Here is a 23,230-nt window from a genome sequence, read left to right as displayed (position 1 = left end):
TTGCACTTGCAGGTTGCCATTGCCTTTCTTAATGTCCTGATGAAGACCCTGCATGACGATTTAATTTCGCATAATTTGGGTTGAAACGTCGACGATAACTGCTAGGACCAGTTCAAGACCTGTTTTCCGAATGTATTTTGATTCACTCATGAAACAGCGCCATTGTGTTTTTCCTTGATACTGGCCCTCCTCTTGTATATGATGTACATAGAATGTTTTCTTTGTATTTGATCACTGTACATATCTTGCACAAAATTGTCACTTTTGTCACCTTGTCACTGATTCACTGCTTCACGTTAAAGTTTACTTCATTGGTAACCTTGCGTTACAAGTAATATGGGTGGTTTCATATAAATGCTGAAATTTATATAAAAAACGACATCACACCCTCCAAATCTAGCGTTAACGTGATTTGTATTCTGAGTTTGTGTGGTCATTTCTTGATTTATTTGCATAACAAAGCGATTGTTTTACTTAAACCCGACAGAACCATTGTTTTCTTGTAATAATTCTACCCAGGTTCTGAGGGACACAGGGTCACCCCATTGCTTTTGTATTATATTTCGTGCAGGTGCTGGACCTGCGAGGGTATTGTTCTCTCATTTGTTTGTCTTTTATAAATTTGTTGAAATTTTCTCAATGTTAGTATCTGTCCTTGTAAAATATCTCTCAGTGTATTATGTCTGAAAGAGAGACACTGACTTATACTGAAGAGTATATAGCCAACCTAATAAAAGAACAGGGGAGCTCTGGCTTCCTCCTAGGCCCAGACAGATTATCAGTGGATGTGGGTCTCAATGAGAAATTGGCCAAACTAGAGCGCTTGGAGAAGAAATTAGTACGCTCCAGATTGCATGGCCACGTCCTGACCAAATACCTTGAATCAAACATAATTCCCAAGGGGTTACAGGTTCGGAATGAGCCAGCGATATTCATAGATGTACCCAAATTCAGGGAAGGGTTCAGCTTTGTGGCAAATAATTGCTCCAGGCACTGGATGGTGCTTGGAATAGAAACTGCCATTGAATACGTGAAAAAACTCACGCAGGAGATTTCGGACCTCAAGAGAGAAATCCTGGGGGATAGTGCATTAACAAATGCCAAGGAGGCCCTGGAAAGGGCTGAAAAAACTCTAGTCGAGTTCAACACAACAACGTTGAATAAAAAACTGGATAAGTTGTCTAAGGACATCAGAAACTACGACAAGAAGTCTACATACCCATACCTGGCGGAGGATTACTATCAACAGGATAGTCAGGGTTTCTTTTCCAATAAGAGCAGACAGGGCCCCAGAAGATATAAGACCTTCTCTGACTCCACGGCTGGGAGTGGTTCAGACCCAGATCTGGATAGACCTTCTACCAGTAACCAGGATAACCAACTGTCCCTTTTTTTAGGGGAGGGCCATCGGCAATCAAACAGGGGTGGAGGGCAGGACCTGTTCTGGGGACGCCCAAGAGGATGGAACAACCGCAGAGGAGGGAACAATCGACGTACCAATTCACGAGTCCGTTTCTTCCAACCAGAAGTCCACGGGGAGATCTCGACCCGCAGACAAACGTACCGCTGGTAAATGTCCACTCTGTTGATGCAATACCTATTGGTCCACCGCCACTTCCGAATATGCCATTACCCCTACAGCACGGCATAGGTATTCCAGCATCTGATGCCAATCCCCCAGCCATAATCAGAAGTGAGACTATATTGGAACATCATGTGGAGACACCGGTGGCAACCTTATATTTGGAGCAGACTACTACTGACGATCTTGGCAATGATTCATCCCATCCCGTAGGAATCCATCAAGCTAACGCCAGCTTTGGATTAAGCCAAACAATTCCTGATCCTTTGCCCTCTGACACTCTGGATCCTATAATCAATCTTTCAGACTATACATTAACCAATGAAGAAAGGAAGGTCCTAGCGAAAGGACTATCATTTGTACCCACATCTATTCCTGATTCCTTTAATGTAAAGGTTGAATTACAACGCTTCTTCAGGAAAATCCGGTTGAAATATCATTTTTCTAAAAACATCTACACCCCGGTTGCCACAGCCACACCTTTTAGACCTGCCTCAACATTTACACCGAGTACATACATGATGAGTGAAAAAATACTCGCCTTCGAAAAGATTGTGCTTGAGGAAATCATGGACCTACTTGAGAAAAAGGAATATATAAAATATAACATCAGTAAGCCAGAAAAACTGGCTCTTTCGACTCTGGGAACTAATGAGGCGATTGTGATTAAAGCTGCGGATAAGGGTGGAGCGGTCGTCCTACAGAACACGCAAGACTATGTCGCAGAGATCGAGTTACAATTGGGATGTAGAGACAGTTACTGCCCTATTCTGAGAGACCCGACACCTGAAATAAAATCACTGATTGAAAACATCACCATGGATGGAGTGACACGAGGCTTCTTGAGTCAGTCTGAGTCTGACTTTCTGAATAAACGGGAGGCTAGGATTCCCACTATATACACCCTTCCGAAGATCCATAAGCGCCTGGAAAAGCCGCCAGGAAGACCAATCGTCTCAGGATGTGGGTCGATATTGGAACCCCTCAACCAATTCATAGATCATTTCCTACAACCATGGATACCACTTACCAAATCGTATGTCCGCGATACGATGCATATCATCCAACTGTTGGAGGGTCAACCATTCGACACTGAAACCCAGCTACTGGTGACGCTTGATGTATCCTCGCTTTACACCTCCATCCCCCAAACAAGGGCGCTTGAAGTGATCAAAGAAATTCTTGACAAAAGACCAAGACCACACTGGATACCGACTGATTTTTTGCTGGGCCTTCTGGGAATTGCCATGCAGCATAATTTCTTTATTTTCATGAAGCAATTCTATTACCAATGTAAAGGCGTGGCGATGGGGGCTACCTATGCGCCGAGCTTGGCCAATATTTTCATGGATGCGTACGAAGAAGAACACCTCTACAATCATCAAAATCCGTTCCTTGACCACATTACTGTTTGGAAACGTTATATAGACGATGTTATAATGATCTGGTCTGGTACCAGGAATGAACTGAATCTGTTCCACAGCTGGCTGAATGCGAGATCGAATGATATCCAGTTCACTATGACGGAGGATAATAGTACCATCGATTTTCTGGATCTCACCTTTTTGGTGGATGATGGACGACTAGTCTGTGACCTCTTTCGTAAACCAACGGAACGAAACACCCTGCTTAAGTATGACTCTCACCATCCGCGCAGCTTAAGAGACAATCTTCCGTTTGGTCAGTACCTTAGACTTAGGAGGAATTGTACCCGCAGAGCTGATTTCTTTGAAGAAACAGAGATCCTCACCAACCGATTAAGAGAACGTGGTTATCCATTGGGTCTATTGAAACGAGCACGCAAACGCGCCTGGTATTGCCCGAGAGAGGAACTATTGCAGGTCAAGGGAGACAGACCAAAGAAAGAAAATCTTGTATGTGTTACATCCTTCAACACGAAGAGCAATGGCATGAAGAAAATCATCAAGAAATACTGGAATTTGGTGGCCAGTGAGCTTCCGAATATTGAAGAACCAATCTTCGCGTTCAAGCGGGGCAGGAATGTGAAAGACAGTGTTGTCAAGGCATACCTTGAACCACCTAAACCACGTGGACTCAGGGAACAGTTGGGCCTACCTCCCCTCGTGGGCCATTACAAGTGTGGCCAATGTAAAGCCTGTCCCTTGACAATAGAGGGCTCTTCCTTCTCCCATAACAACAGAACATATAACTTTTCTACTTTTACGAACTGCAACAGCTCCAATCTCATTTATGCGATAAAATGTCCTTGTGAATCCATATATGTGGGACAAACAACACAAAAAGTAAAAGCAAGGATATTACAACACATGAGTCGCATTAGATGCAAGGTTCAGGGAGCTCCCATGGCAGATCACTTTCTGGCAGAAAACCACCTGCCCGAAGACATGAAATGGTGGGTACTAGAGAAGGTAAACCTGGCGCCTAGAGGTGGGTCAATGGCCTTGAACCTAAAGAGAAAAGAATGCAGATGGATTCATTCTCTTAACACTGTCCAGCAAGGGCTCAATAGTCTCGAGGAAACATCTAGAGAGATGGGTCAACTGTGATAATCCCCTTCTTTAATTTGTAATCTGTATATATGATTTGTCATCATGAGCCCTGCTCAAATCATATTTTCTACTGAGTATTTGCGTATGTAACGGACACCTTCAGATGTTAATCTGGGACGGGCAGCATGTCTTTGTGGTTGCTTTTCTAATTTGCTGTTGCTGTGTTTGTTTCACATTCGTGTCGTAAACATTGACGCATATTTTCCCATGTAACAGTTTCTACACGATTTTCTCTCATGCGGTGTATGTTCTAGATAAACCAATGTTTTTGATCTTTTTATCCTCACAAAGTTCATTTATGACATACCTGTGTTGATCAACTATGTTCTTACTAGCCATATTTCCTTTGATACTACTGATGTCACCAAACGGCGTTTGGTCTTAGAAGCGATTAAAATAATTATTGTTTCAGAGGAGTTATGCTTACGCACCTTAACGGACTCTATAGTAGTTTCTGATCCTAGAAGTAATTTCCAACATAACCATTCTCTCAGTACAAGTGTGTTTACGCTCCTTAATGAGTTAATCACGTAATTTGACACAGATCCCATAAGTGATTTTAATTTCCAATATAACCATTCTCTCAGTGCAAGTGTGTTAACGCTCCTTAATGAGTTAATCACGTATTCTTGACACAGCTTCTGACGTAAACCCTCCGCGCGATCCATCTCGTGCTGGTCTCAGCTGCTTCGGCGCTTTGAAACGCCCTTGGTTGCTAGGCAACTCGCTTGACACGCAACACTGTCTACGTCATACAGGACTGCCCCGAATTCCTTTCATTTAGCAGTCGTCCTGTCAGTTGCGGCTTCCTCCGACTGAGAGAGGAGGTGCTGCAGCGTGAGTCATGATCGCTTGCCTTCAAATTCAAGTAAGCCCCGAATCCCGTTATTCTGCCTTTCATGGATTAATCACCTGTTCACGATTGTGCCCTCAACGATTGGTTTTTATTACAGAACTCTGTTTGAATCTCGGACGTATCCCACTTAGCGGACGCGGTTCGCCCGTATAGGTGAGCCGCCCCCCTTTTCTTTTCTTTTAAAGCATGGTTGCCGTGCCTGGCGTTTTGAACTTTTCACATTAGGAGTCAGATTAATATGCACGCTTCATAGGCGCTACTTAAGCACCGTGGTCGGCTCCCCACCACCCGTGACTTTTGAGCCCATCTTTATAACAGGGGCCTTTTGGTTCATTAACTATCCCATCCCCCCCCTCCTCTCCAGAGATCCATTCTCTCTTTGGTTTAACAGGGACGACACACGCCCCGGTCGTATTTATAGAGACTATGACTCCACACGCTATCTAATCAATATGGGGTTCAATTACCGATGCTTGTTATATCCCCCGCCCTGATGCACTATGACATCGGAGATGCGCTTTCTCTTTGAACCAATGAAGTCCCCTTTCACTTACAGAGACCACATTTGATGAGGCGCTCTGTCTTTTGAAACGCATACAACGGATTGCCAGGCCATCCTATACCACCGGCTAGGTGAGTTTTGGCTATTCCATTAGGGACCACACATTAAACATAAGCATTTCACGATATTGATACATACTTTACTTGCACTTGCAGGTTGCCATTGCCTTTCTTAATGTCCTGATGAAGACCCTGCATGACGATTTAATTTCGCATAATTTGGGTTGAAACGTCGACGATAACTGCTAGGACCAGTTCAAGACCTGTTTTCCGAATGTATTTTGATTCACTCATGAAACAGCGCCATTGTGTTTTTCCTTGATACTGGCCCTCCTCTTGTATATGATGTACATAGAATGTTTTCTTTGTATTTGATCACTGTACATATCTTGCACAAAATTGTCACTTTTGTCACCTTGTCACTGATTCACTGCTTCACGTTAAAGTTTACTTCATTGGTAACCTTGCGTTACAAGTAATATGGGTGGTTTCATATAAATGCTGAAATTTATATAAAAAACGACATCACACCCTCCAAATCTAGCGTTAACGTGATTTGTATTCTGAGTTTGTGTGGTCATTTCTTGATTTATTTGCATAACAAAGCGATTGTTTTACTTAAACCCAACAGAACCATTGTTTTCTTGTAATAACAAACTAAATGAACATAGCTGTAGGTATATAATAGTGCAAGCATCAACCATTCACATTGTCTACTGAAGGTCGCATCACATCCCACAACACGGAACCTGCTTGATGACACCCAACACCAGTGAGAGCCAACACCAAGATTCCCGAGATTAACAGAGTCTATCTTTGATAAACCCAACATCACCCTTCACTAAGGGACTCTGACAGAGACATAGGGAGAATGAGAATTCTCACCGTGCAGATTCCGCCCGAGTGCAGAGACCCCCCCACAACTGCGGGCCTACGCCACACGCCACGAGTGCAGAGACTCCTCCACGACTGCGGGCCTCCACCACGAGTGCAGAGACTCCCCCATGACTGCAGGCCTCCGCCACGAGTACAGAGACTCACCCATGACTGCAGGCCTCCGCCACGAGTGCAGAGACTCCCCCATGACTGCAGGCCTCCACCACGAGTGCAGAGACTCCCCCACGACTGCGGGCCTCCACCACGAGTGCAGAGACTCCCCCATGACTGCAGGCCTCCGCCACGAGTGCAGAGACTCCCCCATGACTGCAGGCCTCCACCACAAGTGCAGAGACTCCCCCATGACTGCAGGCCTCCACCACGAGTGCAGAGACTCCCCCATGACTGCAGGCCTCCACCACGAGTGCAGAGACTCCCCCATGACTGCAGGCCTCCGCCACGAGTGCAGAGACTCCCCCATGACTGCAGGCCTCCACCACGAGTGCAGAGACTCCCCCATGACTGCAGGCCTCCACCACGAGTGCAGAGACTCCCCCACGACTGCGGGCCTCCACCACGAGTGCAGAGACTCCCCCATGACTGCAGGCCTCCGTCACGAGTGCGGTGGCCCTTTGTGACTCAGGCACATAGAGCGAGAGGAAATCATACTCTTAGAGAGGCTGGGGTCAGCCAGGAGGCGCACTGCTATATAGTTCACCATATGCGGCCTACCGCTTTTGTGCTGCTGACCAGTGATTCCCACAAGTATAAATCGTCTGCTATAATGTAGCAGGGACTCTGCCCATATTTGATTAACACAGCCTTACCACACCCACATATTAACTGTACACATTCTGCACTGCCTCCAGACAGTTATGAGTTTGTTTGATCCCCAAAATGTTACCCGATGCTTGAGCGCCACCAAAAGGGAATTATAAAAGATGTCTACAGATTTGCCCGTCACTGTTAACTGTGACGTAATTGTCACATTTACCACTCTCAGATTGACCAGTTTCCTTTTTTCATAATATACAATTATCATATTCAGGTAATACTCTTGTAAGTTGGGCCCCACATTGTCAATACAACTTTCAATAATTTTAGATAGTAAGAGGCCCCAATTATTTGTGAGGCCATAGGGCGTCATAACTCAGCTGACATACAACTTGCATGCATGGTTTATCTAACATATAAATTAAGTTAAGTTCAAATACACTGTGTAAATGCCACGGTGGCCGGGTCAGTGGGGCTGTAGCCATTCAAAGCCGTTTTGCTGCTCAAGTCAATCATCTGGTGGAGGCGGAGCTTCCTGCAGTATATAGAGGCACCTTCTGGCTCCAGGGCAATGATCAGCTGCTCAGGATTGGCTGGCGAGGCCATACCTGCCTGTATGAAAGAGAGCAAAGAGACAGAAGAACACTCTGGTCAATACTCAAAAGCACAAATGAAAGCACCACCCACAGCACTGTCACAGTGTAGAGTCGCGCACCTGGTTGGACTCTTAATGACATCAGAATATTACAGTAGAATATACACTGGAATGGTCATTTCTAAAATAACAAGAATATTGACGTCACAATAAAAATAAACATAAACAGGTTGCTACAGTATGAACGCTGTCATGCTGATAGCGGCATATATATTACTACAACTTCTAAACTATTACGCTCCATTTCATGTCTGGAAAGAGAGGACATTGCCACCGCAACTGGTGTTTTACTTACTGGACCAGTGAGACAATTGCCAAAGCAAGGTTTTTTTACATATTATAAAAAAATACATAAAATAAAAAACAGTGGTGTTTTATGTGGTAGGACAAAGGGTACACTGATGTATTTGTGGTGCTTTACATTCTTGCAAACTAGAATGGCAATAGTGGTTATATATTGGGATAGTTCCTGTAATCTAACGGATACATCTTTTACCTGAGACATAGGTTTATAATATCAGTATTAAGAGGACAGTAAGTAACTTGCACCTGTCTAAGAGCCTGATTACGAGTTTGGCGATGCGGAGCTGGGTACGCCCTGCCGCCAAACCCGTGGTTGGGCCTCCCACCAGATTACAAGTGTTTCTTGTGTCTGACAGGCTTTTTTTTTTTTTTACATTCCCAGGGCGGTGCCTTAGAAAACAGGCACCACAATGGGAACGCCAAAAATAATTTCTGCACGGCATGGACAGTAAAGTCCATGCCCCGCACGAACTGGGGTGCATGCACATTGGAGGGGGGCACATGCTTGCACCTAATGGCCCTGTTTCCTCTCCGCCTCAGTTTCCATGGCAGGCTCACTGCCATGAAAACTGTGGCAGAGAGGAGACTCGTAATATGCTTGGTGGGACCCCGGAGGTTTCGCCAAGCATATTGCGGCCTCGGGATCACTGTGCCGCTGTCCCCTGGCGGTTACGGCGGTCCTGGGATGGCCTGACCCCCCTAGTCGTAATAGGCCAGTTGGGAGACCGCCACCATGAATCTGGCCAGACTCATAATAAGGCCCTAAGTATCCTAAGCAGCATCCTGGCACAATGAGCTGCTATGGACTATTTCAGCATGAGAAACCATCGCTGGCTGCTGGCACGGAGTATAACCAGGGTATATGTGAACAGTATGCATGACAGGCGACCACAACCCTTGCAGACTTCATTTTCATGTAGCACCCCAGAACACTTGGGCAATACCCTAACTAAAGGGCCTTGGAGAATGTAAGCAATACCAATATATAGATTGCAAGAGCCCTGGCATAAGAGGTTAGCACAGTGGCACGTAGGAGCATCAACTCTATTGGTATTTAATTACAAGGGTCACATATTTTAAGCAAATATTAAGTAGCTCAGGAGCTGGTGATTTACTGTACATCACCCTTGAGACCGTGACCAATAAAATTGGGATATCATTGGCATTTCTTGTGTTTCATAAAACAAAAATCTGCAATAAAACAGTTTTTAAAAACTGGCCCGGGAGCAGTGAAGGGCAGCAAGTCCTAGCACAGTTTATGAAACTGGTGTTCCTTCTCCTGACATTGGGGTTTTGATGTGCAATTCTCCAGCGGTTTACAGCGTTTCAATTCTTTCAGTGCAATATTTCTAAACACACTTGTATGATGTGCTGCAGCAGAGGAACACTGCACCTGCATGCTACCGCCGACCCGGAATTATTTGAATATTTTATAATTTCCCTTTTAGGAATGCCTAGAATACCTACTTACACATTTTAGGCAGTATCTTTGAGTGTTGGAGATTATGCTGTGAAAAAACCTTATTTTCAGTATTTTCTTGGCAGTACAGTAATTCCCAGCAGAGGACCGAGCTCGGTGTAATGTAAGGCTACACTGATATTTTTCAAGAATTGCTTTTGTTTTACAGAATAGCTCTGAGATCACCTCTTTCGTTCAAATTGATCAGATTGATTAAATAAAGTACGCAATGAACATTCGAAGAGCCTAAATTACAGAACAAAAACAAAACACTTATTAAAACTGCCTTTAGCACCACACTCGGGTCGAATTGTCACTGCCCCTGTCAAGACAAGCCTGTGCATTTACATTTTATGGCCCCAATTACAAGTTTAGCGGAATTCGGTTCCGGCGTCTGTCCAGAAATAACATTTGCTCTGAGCAGGCAGTAACTGCGGAGTGGGGGTGTAGAGATGGAAGGGGAGGGTAAAACGGTGTAAAATATCCAGTGCTTTAAATGGGCTGGTACTTACCGATACGGAGTACCAGCACTTCCGATTATTTTTTTCCGTCAGTACGTGCACTTCTCTGTAGCCAGGGAGAGTACCGGTACCCTGGTACACGGCACGTCAGGCGCAGGTTAGGTTTCTCCTCCAGTGCAGGGCAGATTCCGCTCGGTTTCCAAAGAGCATGTAATTCACCGGGCCGTGAAGTAGTCTTTTGCAGCATTGCTGGTGAAGATTCCAGCAGCGCCCATTTGAATGTCCCCAAACTGCAGGGGGGTGAGAGGGCTGGTGTCATGCTGTGATTAACAGGACAAGGTCCCTAGACAGACCCTGCACTGTCAATCAGGTGCACAGCGACCATTCGGGTGAAAGTGCCATCATGGCTTTCTTTATGTGTAATCAGTTAATCTGTTTTATTGACATATACACATTTCCCTTGTGTTTTGATATGTGCTGTAACTGGTAGATGTCATTATGTATGATCATTTCGTGCCCCTAGCCCCGCCCACTTGCCACACCAGTACCTGCACTTATGTTTTCCCATTTAAAGCACTGAAAATAGCACCAGATGTGCACCGCATTCTTACACCGTAGACTCAACTTTCATGGGCATGTGCCTTTTCTCGGTCAGCTCAAAAAAGACATATTTAGCAACGTTTACAAGGTAAGGACCTAACACTCAGTCAGGTCAAGCGCCCCTGCGTGTATGAGAAAATATTAAACTTTCAAAACAGTTTTTAAAGTTAGTATTATGCTTCAGTAGTTGCCATTTCAGCAGTATTGTAGCTGAAGTGCCCCCAATCTGAGCAGAAGCTATGCATACAAACACGAGGTGAGCCTCTTTTTCATTCATATTTCAAGCAAGAATTTGTAATTTATCAAATCTCCCTTTTAAAAAAACTTTATGGGGTACTCTAACTTGTAACCTCTTGCGACAGGCGTCTGATTGATTTGCACAAGTCTCTTAAAGCTCTTCTAAAATAAACACAGAGATACATTTTCTCGAAAGGCCAGATTCAATATTGACCATAATACTGTGATCCCTGCACAAACACCTGTATGCGCAAGGATCACAATTATAAGTGGTACAAGGGTTATTTTACCCAGTAAATTCCAAACATCTTGGCGTCAGATTTCATGGGGTGTGATAACTATTGCATCCACCACAGGTCACTTGGAATCAGGCCCTTTTAGTCCTCAAAACAAAAATATGAAAAATGTGTCTGCAATCTTAGCCTGAATGTTGCCTACTTCCAAAACAAGATTGGCTATGCCTGTAATTCATTTAAACAATAGTACCATGTCTTCAAAATATGGTCTTTCCCAGCCTAAGCTTCATCCTTTCTGGGTCACTCACACACCCAGCCAGCTGGGTGTCATGCTTCATCATAGGGCTTGCTACTTGTCAGGTCAGCGTTGCAATACCGGACAGGCTCCCTATTAGGGGCTCTTTACCGGAGAGCTTTTATTCCATGCCGCTTGGTGCTGTGGGTGTGAGGGGCCTAAGTGTGTAGAAGTGTGGAGTGAGGGATAAAACAGGAGATGGATGCAGGGACAAGACAGGAGACGGAAGTCCAGACAAAACAAATTTAATGTTATAAGATCTGGCGGCAATTCATCAGGACCTAAAAACAGCCCATCCACACTAATGTGGTTCTCTAGTCAATTAACCGTGATAGACCACAAGAAGCACCTCAAATGTGGTACCTGTAAGTATGATGGCCAACCCAAGCAGCATATGGGTAGGTCCACTGACGACACAACACTTGGATTACCAGGTGTCTAAACCTGCCGGGAGTCGATGGTGTGAGTCACCAACCTACCTTGGATTGCCCATCATACTTACAGGTACCACATTTGAGGTGCTTCTAGTGGTCTATCCCGGTTAACGGACTAGAGAACCCGTTTTATTATTGTTTTATTTCATGGTGGTGGCGGGGTGGGGTGGCACTCCTCCACTCTAATGGAGGGGTTGCCGCTCCAACTCACTCTCTCCCTCATGAACAAGACAGTGTACACACTCAAAACAAACTCACCACTTACCTGACCAACATTACCGACTGGCTGAAGACCTCTGAACACCAACAAGACAGAAGTTGTGATCTCCAGGAGCCCTTGACCATGGGACTACACCTCGTGGCTGACAGATCTAGGACTCACTCCCAGCACCCATGCAAAAATCTTGAGATCATCATCAATAGCAAAATGTGATATGACCGCCCAAGTCAATGCAGTCACTGCCTCATGCTTCCACACCCTGGATATGGTGAGGAAGACTTTCAAATGGCTCCCAATCGGCAGCCAGAAAACCTTTGCACATCCCCTATTCATCAGCAAACTGGACTACAGAAACACCTTCTACACCGGGATCAAAAAGCAACTCATCAGAAAGCAGCAAACCAATCAGAAGTCCCCAGCCGGAATCCGTCTGGTCCTCCAACACCACACCCACATCACACCACAGCTCTAGGAGACCCACTGACTCTTCATATACAAACTAGCACCATTCAAACTCCTCACCCACTCTTTCAAACCACTACATAGCACTTGCCCAGCATACCTCAATAACCGCATCTGCTTCCACAAACCAGTCAGACACATCAGCTCGACCGGGCTCAAACTGGCACACATCCCATGTAGATGGAGAACCAGATCTGGTGGTCAAGCCTCCTCTGACATGACTCCTAAAGCATGGAGCAAACCTGCCACTACCTATCCAAGACTCCTCACTTTCTGAATTGTGCAAGAAGCTGAAGACATGGCTTTTTGAGTAGGCCCACTATGCCATTCGCGGGGCTAGACCCACACCTACTCAGTGCTAGGATACCTTTCTAGCTGATCGAGCGCTTTACAAATCAACATAACATAACAAAACATGAAGCTCTCCACATCACTACTGCATTACGAGCACTGCACCTCTAATCAAAATCCCCCCATTCTCCAACACTCCCTGCAACCTTGTCATTTATGTAAACGGATGTCAAAAATGTTCTTAAACCCTTTGAGTTTTCATCACCCAGATACAACATCTGTAATCTGAGAGCAGGAGACATTAGTCTCTTTGTGATCCAACTGAACTGAAAGGGTGCCTCCACCAGTGCTTCATTTGTAAAAGAAAGTGGCAGGGTCCACATGTTTGCTCAGAAGCTGTCGCCAGCACTGCAGAAAGTTGTGGTGAGGAATACCAAGGCTGTGTAGTCTTGATTTCCTCTTATGCACTTTTAATCCATCACCAGACACTCCATGTCCCCCAAAACGTACTCCTACATTGTAGGAGAGTAGGGTCTGCTATCCTATGGTCACCCCAAATTTTTGCTTTTTGCTTCACTGGTTTTTGACATATTGAGGCTGTGGGCCTGCTAATCAGACCCCCAGCCTGCTGTTCTCTCTACTAAATTGACACTATGCACTCTAGGTGCATAACCCTTTCGAAATGGATCACCCTGTGAGCCCCTGTACCAGTGTACACTAGGTACCCAGGGCATTGGTGTATCTAAGGCCTACCCGGGGCTGAAGTATGTATTGTGCCACCCCTGGCCTGGCCTAACAATTTGACACAACTGGCTGATCACTCAGCTGGGGTAAGTTGGTGTATCCACCTCTTACTTAGGTGTAGTATGCCTATACCTAACCTTAAATGGGACACATGTTAACCTATAAGTCACTCCTATGGCAGGCCTTAACAATCCTGAAGGCAGAGTGCTTGGTTCCATGTGAGATGGTGCTCTGGCATGAGCTGAGCCTGTCTGCAGTGGTCGGAACAACTTCCTTCTACCGTTTCCAGATATCGCCATTCCATATACTCTTAAGTGCATTATGAACCTCGCGGTTAAATGCTATCTTTGGTTTGGCTTTATCAAAACATGTCGAGTAAGGTGTCATACGAATTGGAATACTAACCCCTCACCAATTCTGGTGACGGGGTTAGCATTCCACCCTTCTAGAGGGACACGACATGTACAGAACCTGAAACCCGGGTAAAATCAGACATAGCCTCAGCTCCACAAAATGGACGCTGCCACCACAGACACAAGTCTGCCCTCCTGCTGCTGGGAGTCCTTCCAGCTTGGGAGACGTGCACAAAGGGTTTCCTGCCAGGGGAGGTGCGAGCAGCACCTCAGACAGGATTTTGTGTATTGGTCAGGTAGGGCTTGAATAGAATCAGACATGCCTGAGGCTCACAAGGAGCCTCGGTGCATATGCCAGCCCCAGACCTGGGGCGAGTTGGACAAAGGATTGGGGGTGTAACCACCCCCCTTCCTGGTCCCACCCTTAGGGAGGGACCTAGCAGGTAGTCCGGCCCCTAGAATCCGCTTAAAGGTAGGAGCTGTGTCCTAAGACTTCAGACATCCTGGAATCAACTTGAAACTAAGAAGAAGACGGGAACTTCGACGTTCTGCTGCACAGAAGACTGAAGGAAATCTCCCCTATGGTCAGGGAGTGACCATCTTGCTAACGCAAGCACCATCCAGCAAATCGACGTCTGCTTTGCCGCCGCCTCCTGCCGGAGCCCTAGCCCAGAGACTGACAAGAACTGGACCTCCAGACCTCTCACCGCCCGATCCACAGTCCCTACAAAGAAGGAACCCGTGGAGGCACCGAGACACGTGGAGCCAGCCATCTTGGAAGACACTCGACAAGCTGCAAGCGCGACAACAGAGGCTCCCTTCGAGTTGTGCTTTAGGTCCTGAGAAGCCCAACATCCGAGCAGCATCTGCACCAAAGGTGAGCCCTCCAGCATCTCCACGATCTGCGTGGGGCCCCTCTGCACTTTGCGACTCGACGCGCCTACCCGGTCCCTGGCCCGTTGGCTAGTGACCATCTTGGCGAACCTCTTTGAAAACTACGACGCTGGTCTGGTTGCCCCAGACTGGCCCCTGCTTCCCTCCAAAGGAGCAGCCCCTCTGACCTTGCTGGTCAGAGCTACAAGCTTTCCCCAATTCCTGCGACTCCTGCTTTTACCAAGGCTTGTTTGCTTCTTTTGAGTCGCCGACACCGCCGATGGCGAGAGCCTGCGTGGTGCAGCTCGTGAATTGACTCCTGGACGTCGTCGACTTTCAGGGACCACGTGGCTGCAGAAACAAGCTACACCTCTTTACCTGTTTGCACCCGACATCGCCTGGTACCTACCTGGTGCCACGCCGAATCACTGGCTAGTGACTGCGAACACTGTACCCTCTGCTTACAGGTCTTCTACACTTCCGATCCACCCTTGGATCCACCGCATCTCTTCTGGACCGACCGCCTGCAGCAACTGTCATCAGGCTCCATTGAACAGATAGACGAAACCCGACGCACTTCGAGACCTATGCACCCGCTTCCTGTGGGTGAGGTAAAGCTGGCACTCCGGTGCACAAGTGTAGAGTAACATCTCTAGTGTCTAGGTTTGAAGTCTTGATTTCGTAGTCCAACCAGAAGACCCTTCTAGCAGTAACTTTTGAACTTTTACGCACCCATTGAAAACCTATGGGAGCCCGCGTGTATCTTTCCTCACTGCACACGCGACCCGTGGACCTCCTGGTCACTAACTAAAGTTAGCTCCTTGTAGGCCTAGCGATTCTAGAGGCCCTAGGCCTTCTCCCTTTCCTGTTCGTGGTACTTATACCACTATTTTAGTATATGGTTTGAGCGGCCACCAGGGCCTATCCATATAAAGTGCAACTTATGTATATTGTGATACTTTCTTGTTTAACAATTTGTGCTCCTGTGCTCATAAAGAGTCTAGGGGATACTTTGAGTAATAAATACATATATATTTTGAATATATATCTGTGTGGTGTCCTTTCATTGGTATAAAGGGGGGTTGCATATGGTAAAACAGCTTGCTTAACACGCTTAAACGAGTTTAGCCTCAAAGACTGCTTAGCCTACGCTACCACTAGGGCAGCTGGTCCGAAAAGGTTGACTTACAACCACACCATAAGGGTTGCTTGGCATGGTACAAGGTGGTCACTTTAATTAGTGAACATCATATACCAGGCCAACTTCTCACATTGGTGGCAGCGGTGGGATGGCTGAGTACATGGAGAAGGCATCCAAAAACCTTGAGGCAAGCCAGGCCTTACAGAAAGCTTGGCATGACCAAAAGGCTGTCTTGGTTGAGTTTCAGCCAGGACAGAAGGTATGGGTGTTGGAGCCAGTGGCCCCAGCAGCACTCCAAGACAAATGGTCTGGACCCCATACAATCCTGGAAAAGAAGGGAGAGGTTACCTACTTGGTGGACCTAGGCACTCCCAGGAGTCCCCACAGGGTACTCCATGTTAACAGGTTAAAAGCATATGTTGACAGGGCAGACATGGGCTTGCTCATGGCTACAGATGAGGGACAGGAGGAAGAGAGTGACCCTCTCCCAGACCTGTTGTCTCAGAACCCTGAAGATGGTTCAGTTGAAGGAGTGACCCTTGGAGGCAACCTCACTGAGCATCAGCAGACTGAATGTAGTTCTACAATCATTTCAGCATATGTTCTCACTGATACCTAGTCAAACTGACTGGTGTACCCATGTGGTGGACACTGGTGACAGTCTTCCTGTGAAGAACAAACTTTACAGACAACCTGACCATGTCAGGGACTGTATAAAGGCTGAGGTACACATAATTCTGGAACTGGGTGTCATTGAGCCCTCAGAGAGCCCCTGGGCTAGCCCGGTGGTTCTGGTCCCCAAACCTCACACCAAAGATGGCAAGAGAGAGCTGAGGTTCTGTGTGGATTACAGAGGACTCAATGCTGTCACTAGGACAGATGCACATCCTATTCCAAGGGCAGATGAGCTCATAGATTAACTGGCTTCTGCTAAGTTTTTGAGCACATTTGATTTGACAGCTGGCTATTGGCAAATCAGGTTAGCTGAGGAGTCTAAGGCCAAAACAGCATTTTCAACCCCAGGAGGACACTACCAATTTTTGGTGATGCCCTTTGGTCTGAAGAATGCACCTGCCACCTTCCAAAGGTTGGTGAATCAAGTCCTTACTGGGTTGGATGACTTTTGTGCAGCATATCTTGATGACATTGCTGTCTTTAGCTCCACCTGGGAGGATCACCTGATCCACCTGAAGAAGGTACTTGAGGCTCTGCAAAAGGCAGGCCTCACTATCAAGGCTACTAAGTGCCAGATAGGGCAGAGTAAGGTTGTGTATTTGGGCCACCTTGTAGGTGGAGGCCAAGTTCAACCACTGGAGAGTAAGATACAATCCATCAAGGACTGGTCTCCTCCCACCACCCATACTCAGGTCCGAGCTTTCTTGGGCTTGACTGGGTACTACAGGAAGTTTGTTAAGAACTATGGGTCCATTGTGACTCTCCTTAATGATCTGACATCCAAAAAGATGCCCATAAAGGTTCAGTGGACAGTAAGCTGTCAAAAGGCATTTGGAGACCTGAAGAAGGCCATGTGCTCTGCACCTATCCTGAAAAGTCCTGACTACTCCAAAGAGTTTATTGTCCAAACAGATGCTTCTGAGTTGGGTGTGGGAGCTGTGCTGTCACAACTTAATGTAGATGGTCAAGACCAACCCATTGCTTTTATTAGCAGAAGGTTGACCCCCAGAGAGAAGAATTGGTCAGCTATTGAGAGGGAGGCCTTTGCTGTGGTGTGGGCCCTGAAGAAGCTGAGGCCATACTTGTTTGGCACTCACTTCAAGATTCAGACCGACCATAAGCCCCTCTTGTGGCTAAATCAGATGAAGGGTGAAATCCCCAAACTGCTTAGGTGGTCCATTTCCCTACAGGGGATGGACTTTACAGTGGAGCACCGGCCAGGTACAGACCATGGGAATGCAGATGGTCTCTCCAGGTACTCCCACTTAGGACATGAAGACGAGACTGGTCAAGGCTAGTTTAATGTCCCTGCGTTTGGGGGGGGGGTTGTGTAGGAGAGGTCTGCTATCCTATGGTCACCCCAAATTTTTGCTTTTTGCTTCACTGGTTTTTGACATATTGAGGCTGTGGGCCTGCTAATCAGACCCCCAGCCTGCTGTTCTCTCTACTAAATCGACACTATGCACTCTAGGTGCATAACCCATTGGAAATGGATCACCCTGTGAGCCCCTGTACCAGTGTACACTAGGTACCCAGGGCATTGGTGTATCTAAGGCCTACCCGGGGCTGAAGCATGTATTGTGCCACCCCTGGCCTGGCCTAACAATTTGACACAACTGGCTGATCACTCAGCTGGGGTAAGTTGGTGTATCCACCTCTTACTTAGGTGTAGTATGCCTATACCTAACCTTAAATGGGACACATGTTAACCTATAAGTCACTCCTATGGCAGGCCTTAACAATCCTGAAGGCAGAGTGCTTGGTTCCATGTGAGATGGTGCTCTGGCATGAGCTGAGCCTGTCTGCAGTGGTCGGAACAACTTCCTTCTACCGTTTCCAGATATCGCCATACCATATACTCTTAAGTGCATTATGAACCTCGCGGTTAAATACTATCTTTGGTTTGGCTTTATCAAAACATGTCGAGTAAGGTGTCATACGAATTGGAATACTAACCCCTCGCCAATTCTGGCGACGGGGTTAGCATTCCACCCTTCTAGAGGGACACGACATGTACAGAACCTGAAACCCGGGTAAAATCAGACATAGCCTCAGCTCCACAAAATGGACGCTGCCACCACAGACACAAGTCTGCCCTCCTGCTGCTGGGAGTCCTTCCAGCTTGGGAGACGTGGACAAAGGGTTTCCTGCCAGGGGAGGTGCGAGCACCACCCCAGACAGGATTTTGTGTATTGGTCAGGTAGGGCTTGAATAGAATCAGACATGCCTGAGGCTCACAAGGAGCCTCGGTGCATATGCCAGCCCCAGACCTGGGGCGAGCTGGACAAAGGATTGGGGGTGTAACCACCCCCCTTCCTGGTCCCACCCTTAGGGAGGGACCTAGCAGGTAGTCCGGCCCCTAGAATCCGCTTAAAGGTAGGAGCTGTGTCCTAAGACTTCAGACATCCTGGAATCAACTTGAAACTAAGAAGAAGAAGGGAACTTCGACGTTCTGCTGCACAGAAGACTGAAGGAAATCTCCCCTATGGTCAGGGAGTGACCATCTTGCTAACGCAAGCACCATCCAGCAAATCGACGTCTGCTTTGCCGCCGCCTCCTGCCGGAGCCCGAGCCCAGAGACCGACAAGAACTGGACCTCCAGACCTCTCACCGCCCGATCCACAGTCCCTACAAAGAAGGAGCCCGTGGAGGCACCGAGACACATGGAGCCAGCCATCTTGGAAGACACTCGACAAGCTGCAAGCGCGACAACAGAGGCTCCCTCCGAGTTGTGCTTTGGGTCCTGAGAAGCCCAACATCCGAGCAGCATCTGCACCAAAGGTGAGCCCTCCAGCATCTCCACGATCTGCGTGGGGCCCCTCTGCACTTTGCGACTCGACGCGCCTACCCGGTCCCTGGCCCGTTGGCTAGTGGCCATCTTGGCGAACCTCTTTGAAAACTACGATGCTGGTCTGGTTGCTCCAGACTGGCCCCTGCTTCCCTCCAAAGGAGCAGCCCCTCTGACCTTGCTGGTCAGAGCTACAAGCTTTCCTCAATTCCTGCGGCTCCTGCTTTTGCCAAGGCTTGTTTGCTTTTTTTGAGTCGCCGACACCGCCGACAGCGAGAGCCTGCGTGGGACAGCTCGTTTACCGACTCCTGGATGTCGTCGACCTTCAGGGACCACGTGGCTGCATAGACAAGCTACACCTCTTTACCTGTTTGCACCCGACATCGCCTGGTACCTACCTGGTGCCACGCCGGTCACTGGCTAGTGACTGTGAACACTGTCCCCTTTGCTTACAGGTCTTCTACACTTCCGATCCACCCTTGGATCCACCGCATGTCTTCTGGACCGACCGCCTGCAGCATCTTTGTCATCAGGCTCCATTGAACAGATAGACGAAACCCGATGCACTTCGAGACCTATGCACCCGCTTCCTGTGGGTGAGGTAAAGCTGGCACTCCGGTGCACAAGTGTAGAGTAACATCTCTAGTGTCTAGGTTTGAAGTCTTGATTTCGTAGTCCAACCAGAAGAGCCTTCTAGCAGTAACTTTTGAACTTTTACGCACCCATTGAAAACCTATGGGAGACCGCGTGTAACTTTCCTCACTGCACACGCGACCCGTGGACCTCCTGGTCACTAACTAAAGTTAGCTCCTTGTAGGCCCAGCGATTCTAGAGGCCCTAGGCCTTCTCCCTTTCCTGTTCGTGGTACTTATACAACTATTTTAGTATATGGTTTGAGCGGCCACCAGGGCCTATGCATATAAAGTGCAACTTCTGTATATTGTGATACTTTATTGTTTAACGATTTGTGCTCCTGTGCTCATAAAGAGTCTAGGGGATACTTTGAGTAATAAATACATATATATTTTGAATATATATCTGTGTGGTGTCCTTTCATTGGTATAAAGGGGGGTTGCATATGGTAAAACAGCTTGCTTAACACGCTTAAACGAGTTTAGCCTCAAAGACTGCTTAGCCTACGCTACCACTAGGGCAGCTGGTCCGAAAAGGTTGACTTACAACCACACCATAAGGGTTGCTTGGCATGGTACAAGGTGGTCACTTTAATTAGTGAACATCATATACCAGGCCAACATCTCCCATACATGTTCTTTTTAGACCCTGCTTTCACCATTTGTCACTGTTTTTTTTGTCTTTCTGCTCCTCCTTGTTTCCCCCTTTTGCGTTTTTCTCTCTCTCTCTCTCTCTCTCTCTCTCTCTCTCTCTCTCTCTCTCTGAGTCGAAGTCTGCTGAGGAAAAATAACTGCAGGTTCCCAAAAATAAGTGCCAGTGAGCCCCACCTGCAACCACCGACTCAAATTAAGCACTGGGCCTCTATGCAAATTCAAGCATTCTGTCATGATTTGTATATCCACATGTGCTCCTGAGATTAGAACTATCAGGTGTTTCGTGCAGAGTCAACTTAACTGCAGCAGCTCAACACTTGAATTTACTTTTTTACTGAGTGACTACAAAATATGCACATGCCTCACTGCGGCAGAGAAACCACCCTTCAATATATTAGAGGAGGGGCTAATGTCCAAAGATGTGTGACACAGCAAACTAATCCATTCTTCTTTTCATACATCTACAATGGCTTCACTGACATGAGTGCTTGTGTGTATTCGGCTCACATCCTGTTGTACCTTTTTTGAGCATTAGATTTGGCATTATATTTAATCATGCCTTACAAGACAGGGAGGAAGATTTAAGCTACACACATGGACCAGACTGATTGTTTACACAGTGCACTCAATGGCACACACTTACCAAATGCATACTACCCCACATTCACGCCCGCCTCCATCTGTAGTTTGCCTCCCATACCTCCAGTACTGGTGAGTCAGTAAGTACCCCTAGAGTGTTGTGAAGGGGTTCCATCCTTTAGATTTTCTCCTCAGGATTTGCACATTTTTAGATGGAAAAACCAAGGATTTAGTCAACATATCTAAGTGCCATTTACAGTTTTTCCAGTTATGGTATGAGTTTAACTCCGCCAATAGAAAACATCAGACTCAGTGGCCACACATTGTTACATATGCCAACTACACTGGTGGGACCCAACATCTTCACCGTATTCCAGCTGTGCAGTTGGCCAGCAGAAATGCCAAACCAATAAATCTGGAAGCCGTTTGATCTTTCTTCTACTTGGCAGTGCACCCAAATTCAACAACCTCTAAGCCCAGGCTCACTTCACAATCAAACTGCCTCTTTTGGAACTTTCCTCTGCAATAGCGTCACCTCCAACCTGACCATATAAAGTTTGGAAGCACATTAAACACCCATCTGTTTCACTCTGCCTGTGGTTTATGAAATGTCAAGTGCGTTCATTGCCTTTGTATTTGCAATTCGTCCATCCCATACCCTTTGTTTCTCTTTACTCACTCGTGTCCTTCTGTCAGCAATAGCTCTAAATACATAAACTAAATAAAATGATTCTTGAAATCCAAATCCCCTGGGGCCAAACATACATATTAGGGGGGCTTCCATCCATCAAGGCGACTAACTACAATTAAATATGGGAGGAGAGCATGCAGCCCCCTCTGCGAACCCCTGGGGAGTAGCGGCTGCAAGGGGGTAAGAGGGGGATGGACAGACAGACGGATGACGAAACAAAAACAATAAAACTTACCTGCCGCATCGCGCTCTTTCCCACTGCAGGCACACGCTCCCAGAGTCCACTGCGACTAATGCGGACATTGCTTCCGTGCTGCTGAAAGCAGTGTCAAGATTACGCAGAGCACTGATGATTTGCGCTCCCAGGTAGACTGGGAGCCTGTGCCTGCTCTCTCCATCCCGGCAATGCAGCTTGAGTTGGATACAGCTTCAGTGCGCAAGACGGTTTGGCCATCCTAAGATGGCCGGCCAGACCGTCATATGCACTGAATAGCAGTGCAACCACTCCTCTCACAGTCTGTCACCCCCATGGCCCTGCCCCCAAACCTTGGCTCTGACAGCAAAAAAAAAATGATGATAGACAAGGGTTTATTTTCGTTTTTTCATTTTTGGGCTGCTGGCAATTGGAGCGACGCTATAGCAGAGGAGCCACATCCAGGAGGCCAAATACTATAAATAATGGCAGGGGCCCATGTGCCGCGCCCCCCTTTGAGCCTTATTAGGCTGAGGATCTCATCCCCTAAGACCATACCAATAAAAAAGGGGAGGGGGCCGTGTTGCCCCCTCCCTGAGTATAGGTCATGGGGACCCCATCCCCTGGAGGTGTTTTTGTTCTAAAGGGGAAGGAGGCTGCACAACCCCCTCCCTGGGCCTTATCAGGTCCCAGAAATCCCATCCCCGAGGGCCAAAGCCAATTTAAAAGGGGAAGGGTTGTGTGGCCTTCTCCCTGAGCGTTTTTAGGGCACCCCTCCTTGATCCTAATTAGGCACCTGTGACCCCATTCCCTGGGGTCAAATGTAAATAAAGGGGAGGGGGCACACACCTCTCTACCGAGCCTTTATAGGCCCTGGGGACCCCATCCCTGGGGCAGTACCTTATTTAATAGAGGTGGGGCACAGTGTTACCCCCTCCTGAGCCTTATTTGGCGCCGTGGACCTCATCCCACAGGGTGTGTCATTTTTTAAAGGGGATGGGGCCCATGTGGCACTCCCCTTCCCTTATCCTCATTAGACCCTGGGGAAGGGCAGATGTCTTTTTTTATTTTTTT

The 23,230-nt window shown here is 47.2% G+C and overlaps 1 protein-coding gene across 2 annotated transcripts in view; it reads right to left on the bottom strand.

The window, feature by feature from the left end:
• The window catches only part of HSPA12A (heat shock protein family A (Hsp70) member 12A), a 408,132-nt gene that overhangs the window by 59,436 nt on the left and 325,466 nt on the right, over positions 1-23,230 (bottom strand). For both annotated transcript variants that reach the window (XM_085603185.1, XM_085603193.1), the window contains one exon: positions 7,621-7,792. In XM_085603185.1, the coding sequence (XP_085459311.1) occupies positions 7,621-7,792 (172 nt within the window). The remainder of the gene's footprint in view (positions 1-7,620; positions 7,793-23,230) is intronic.

Source organism: Triturus cristatus, chromosome 1_2, assembly GCF_964204655.1.
Source record: "Triturus cristatus chromosome 1_2, aTriCri1.1, whole genome shotgun sequence".
Classification (NCBI taxonomy): domain Eukaryota; kingdom Metazoa; phylum Chordata; class Amphibia; order Caudata; family Salamandridae; genus Triturus; species Triturus cristatus.
Note: the sequence above shows the minus strand (reverse complement) of the source record. Positions and strands in the feature narration are given on the sequence as shown.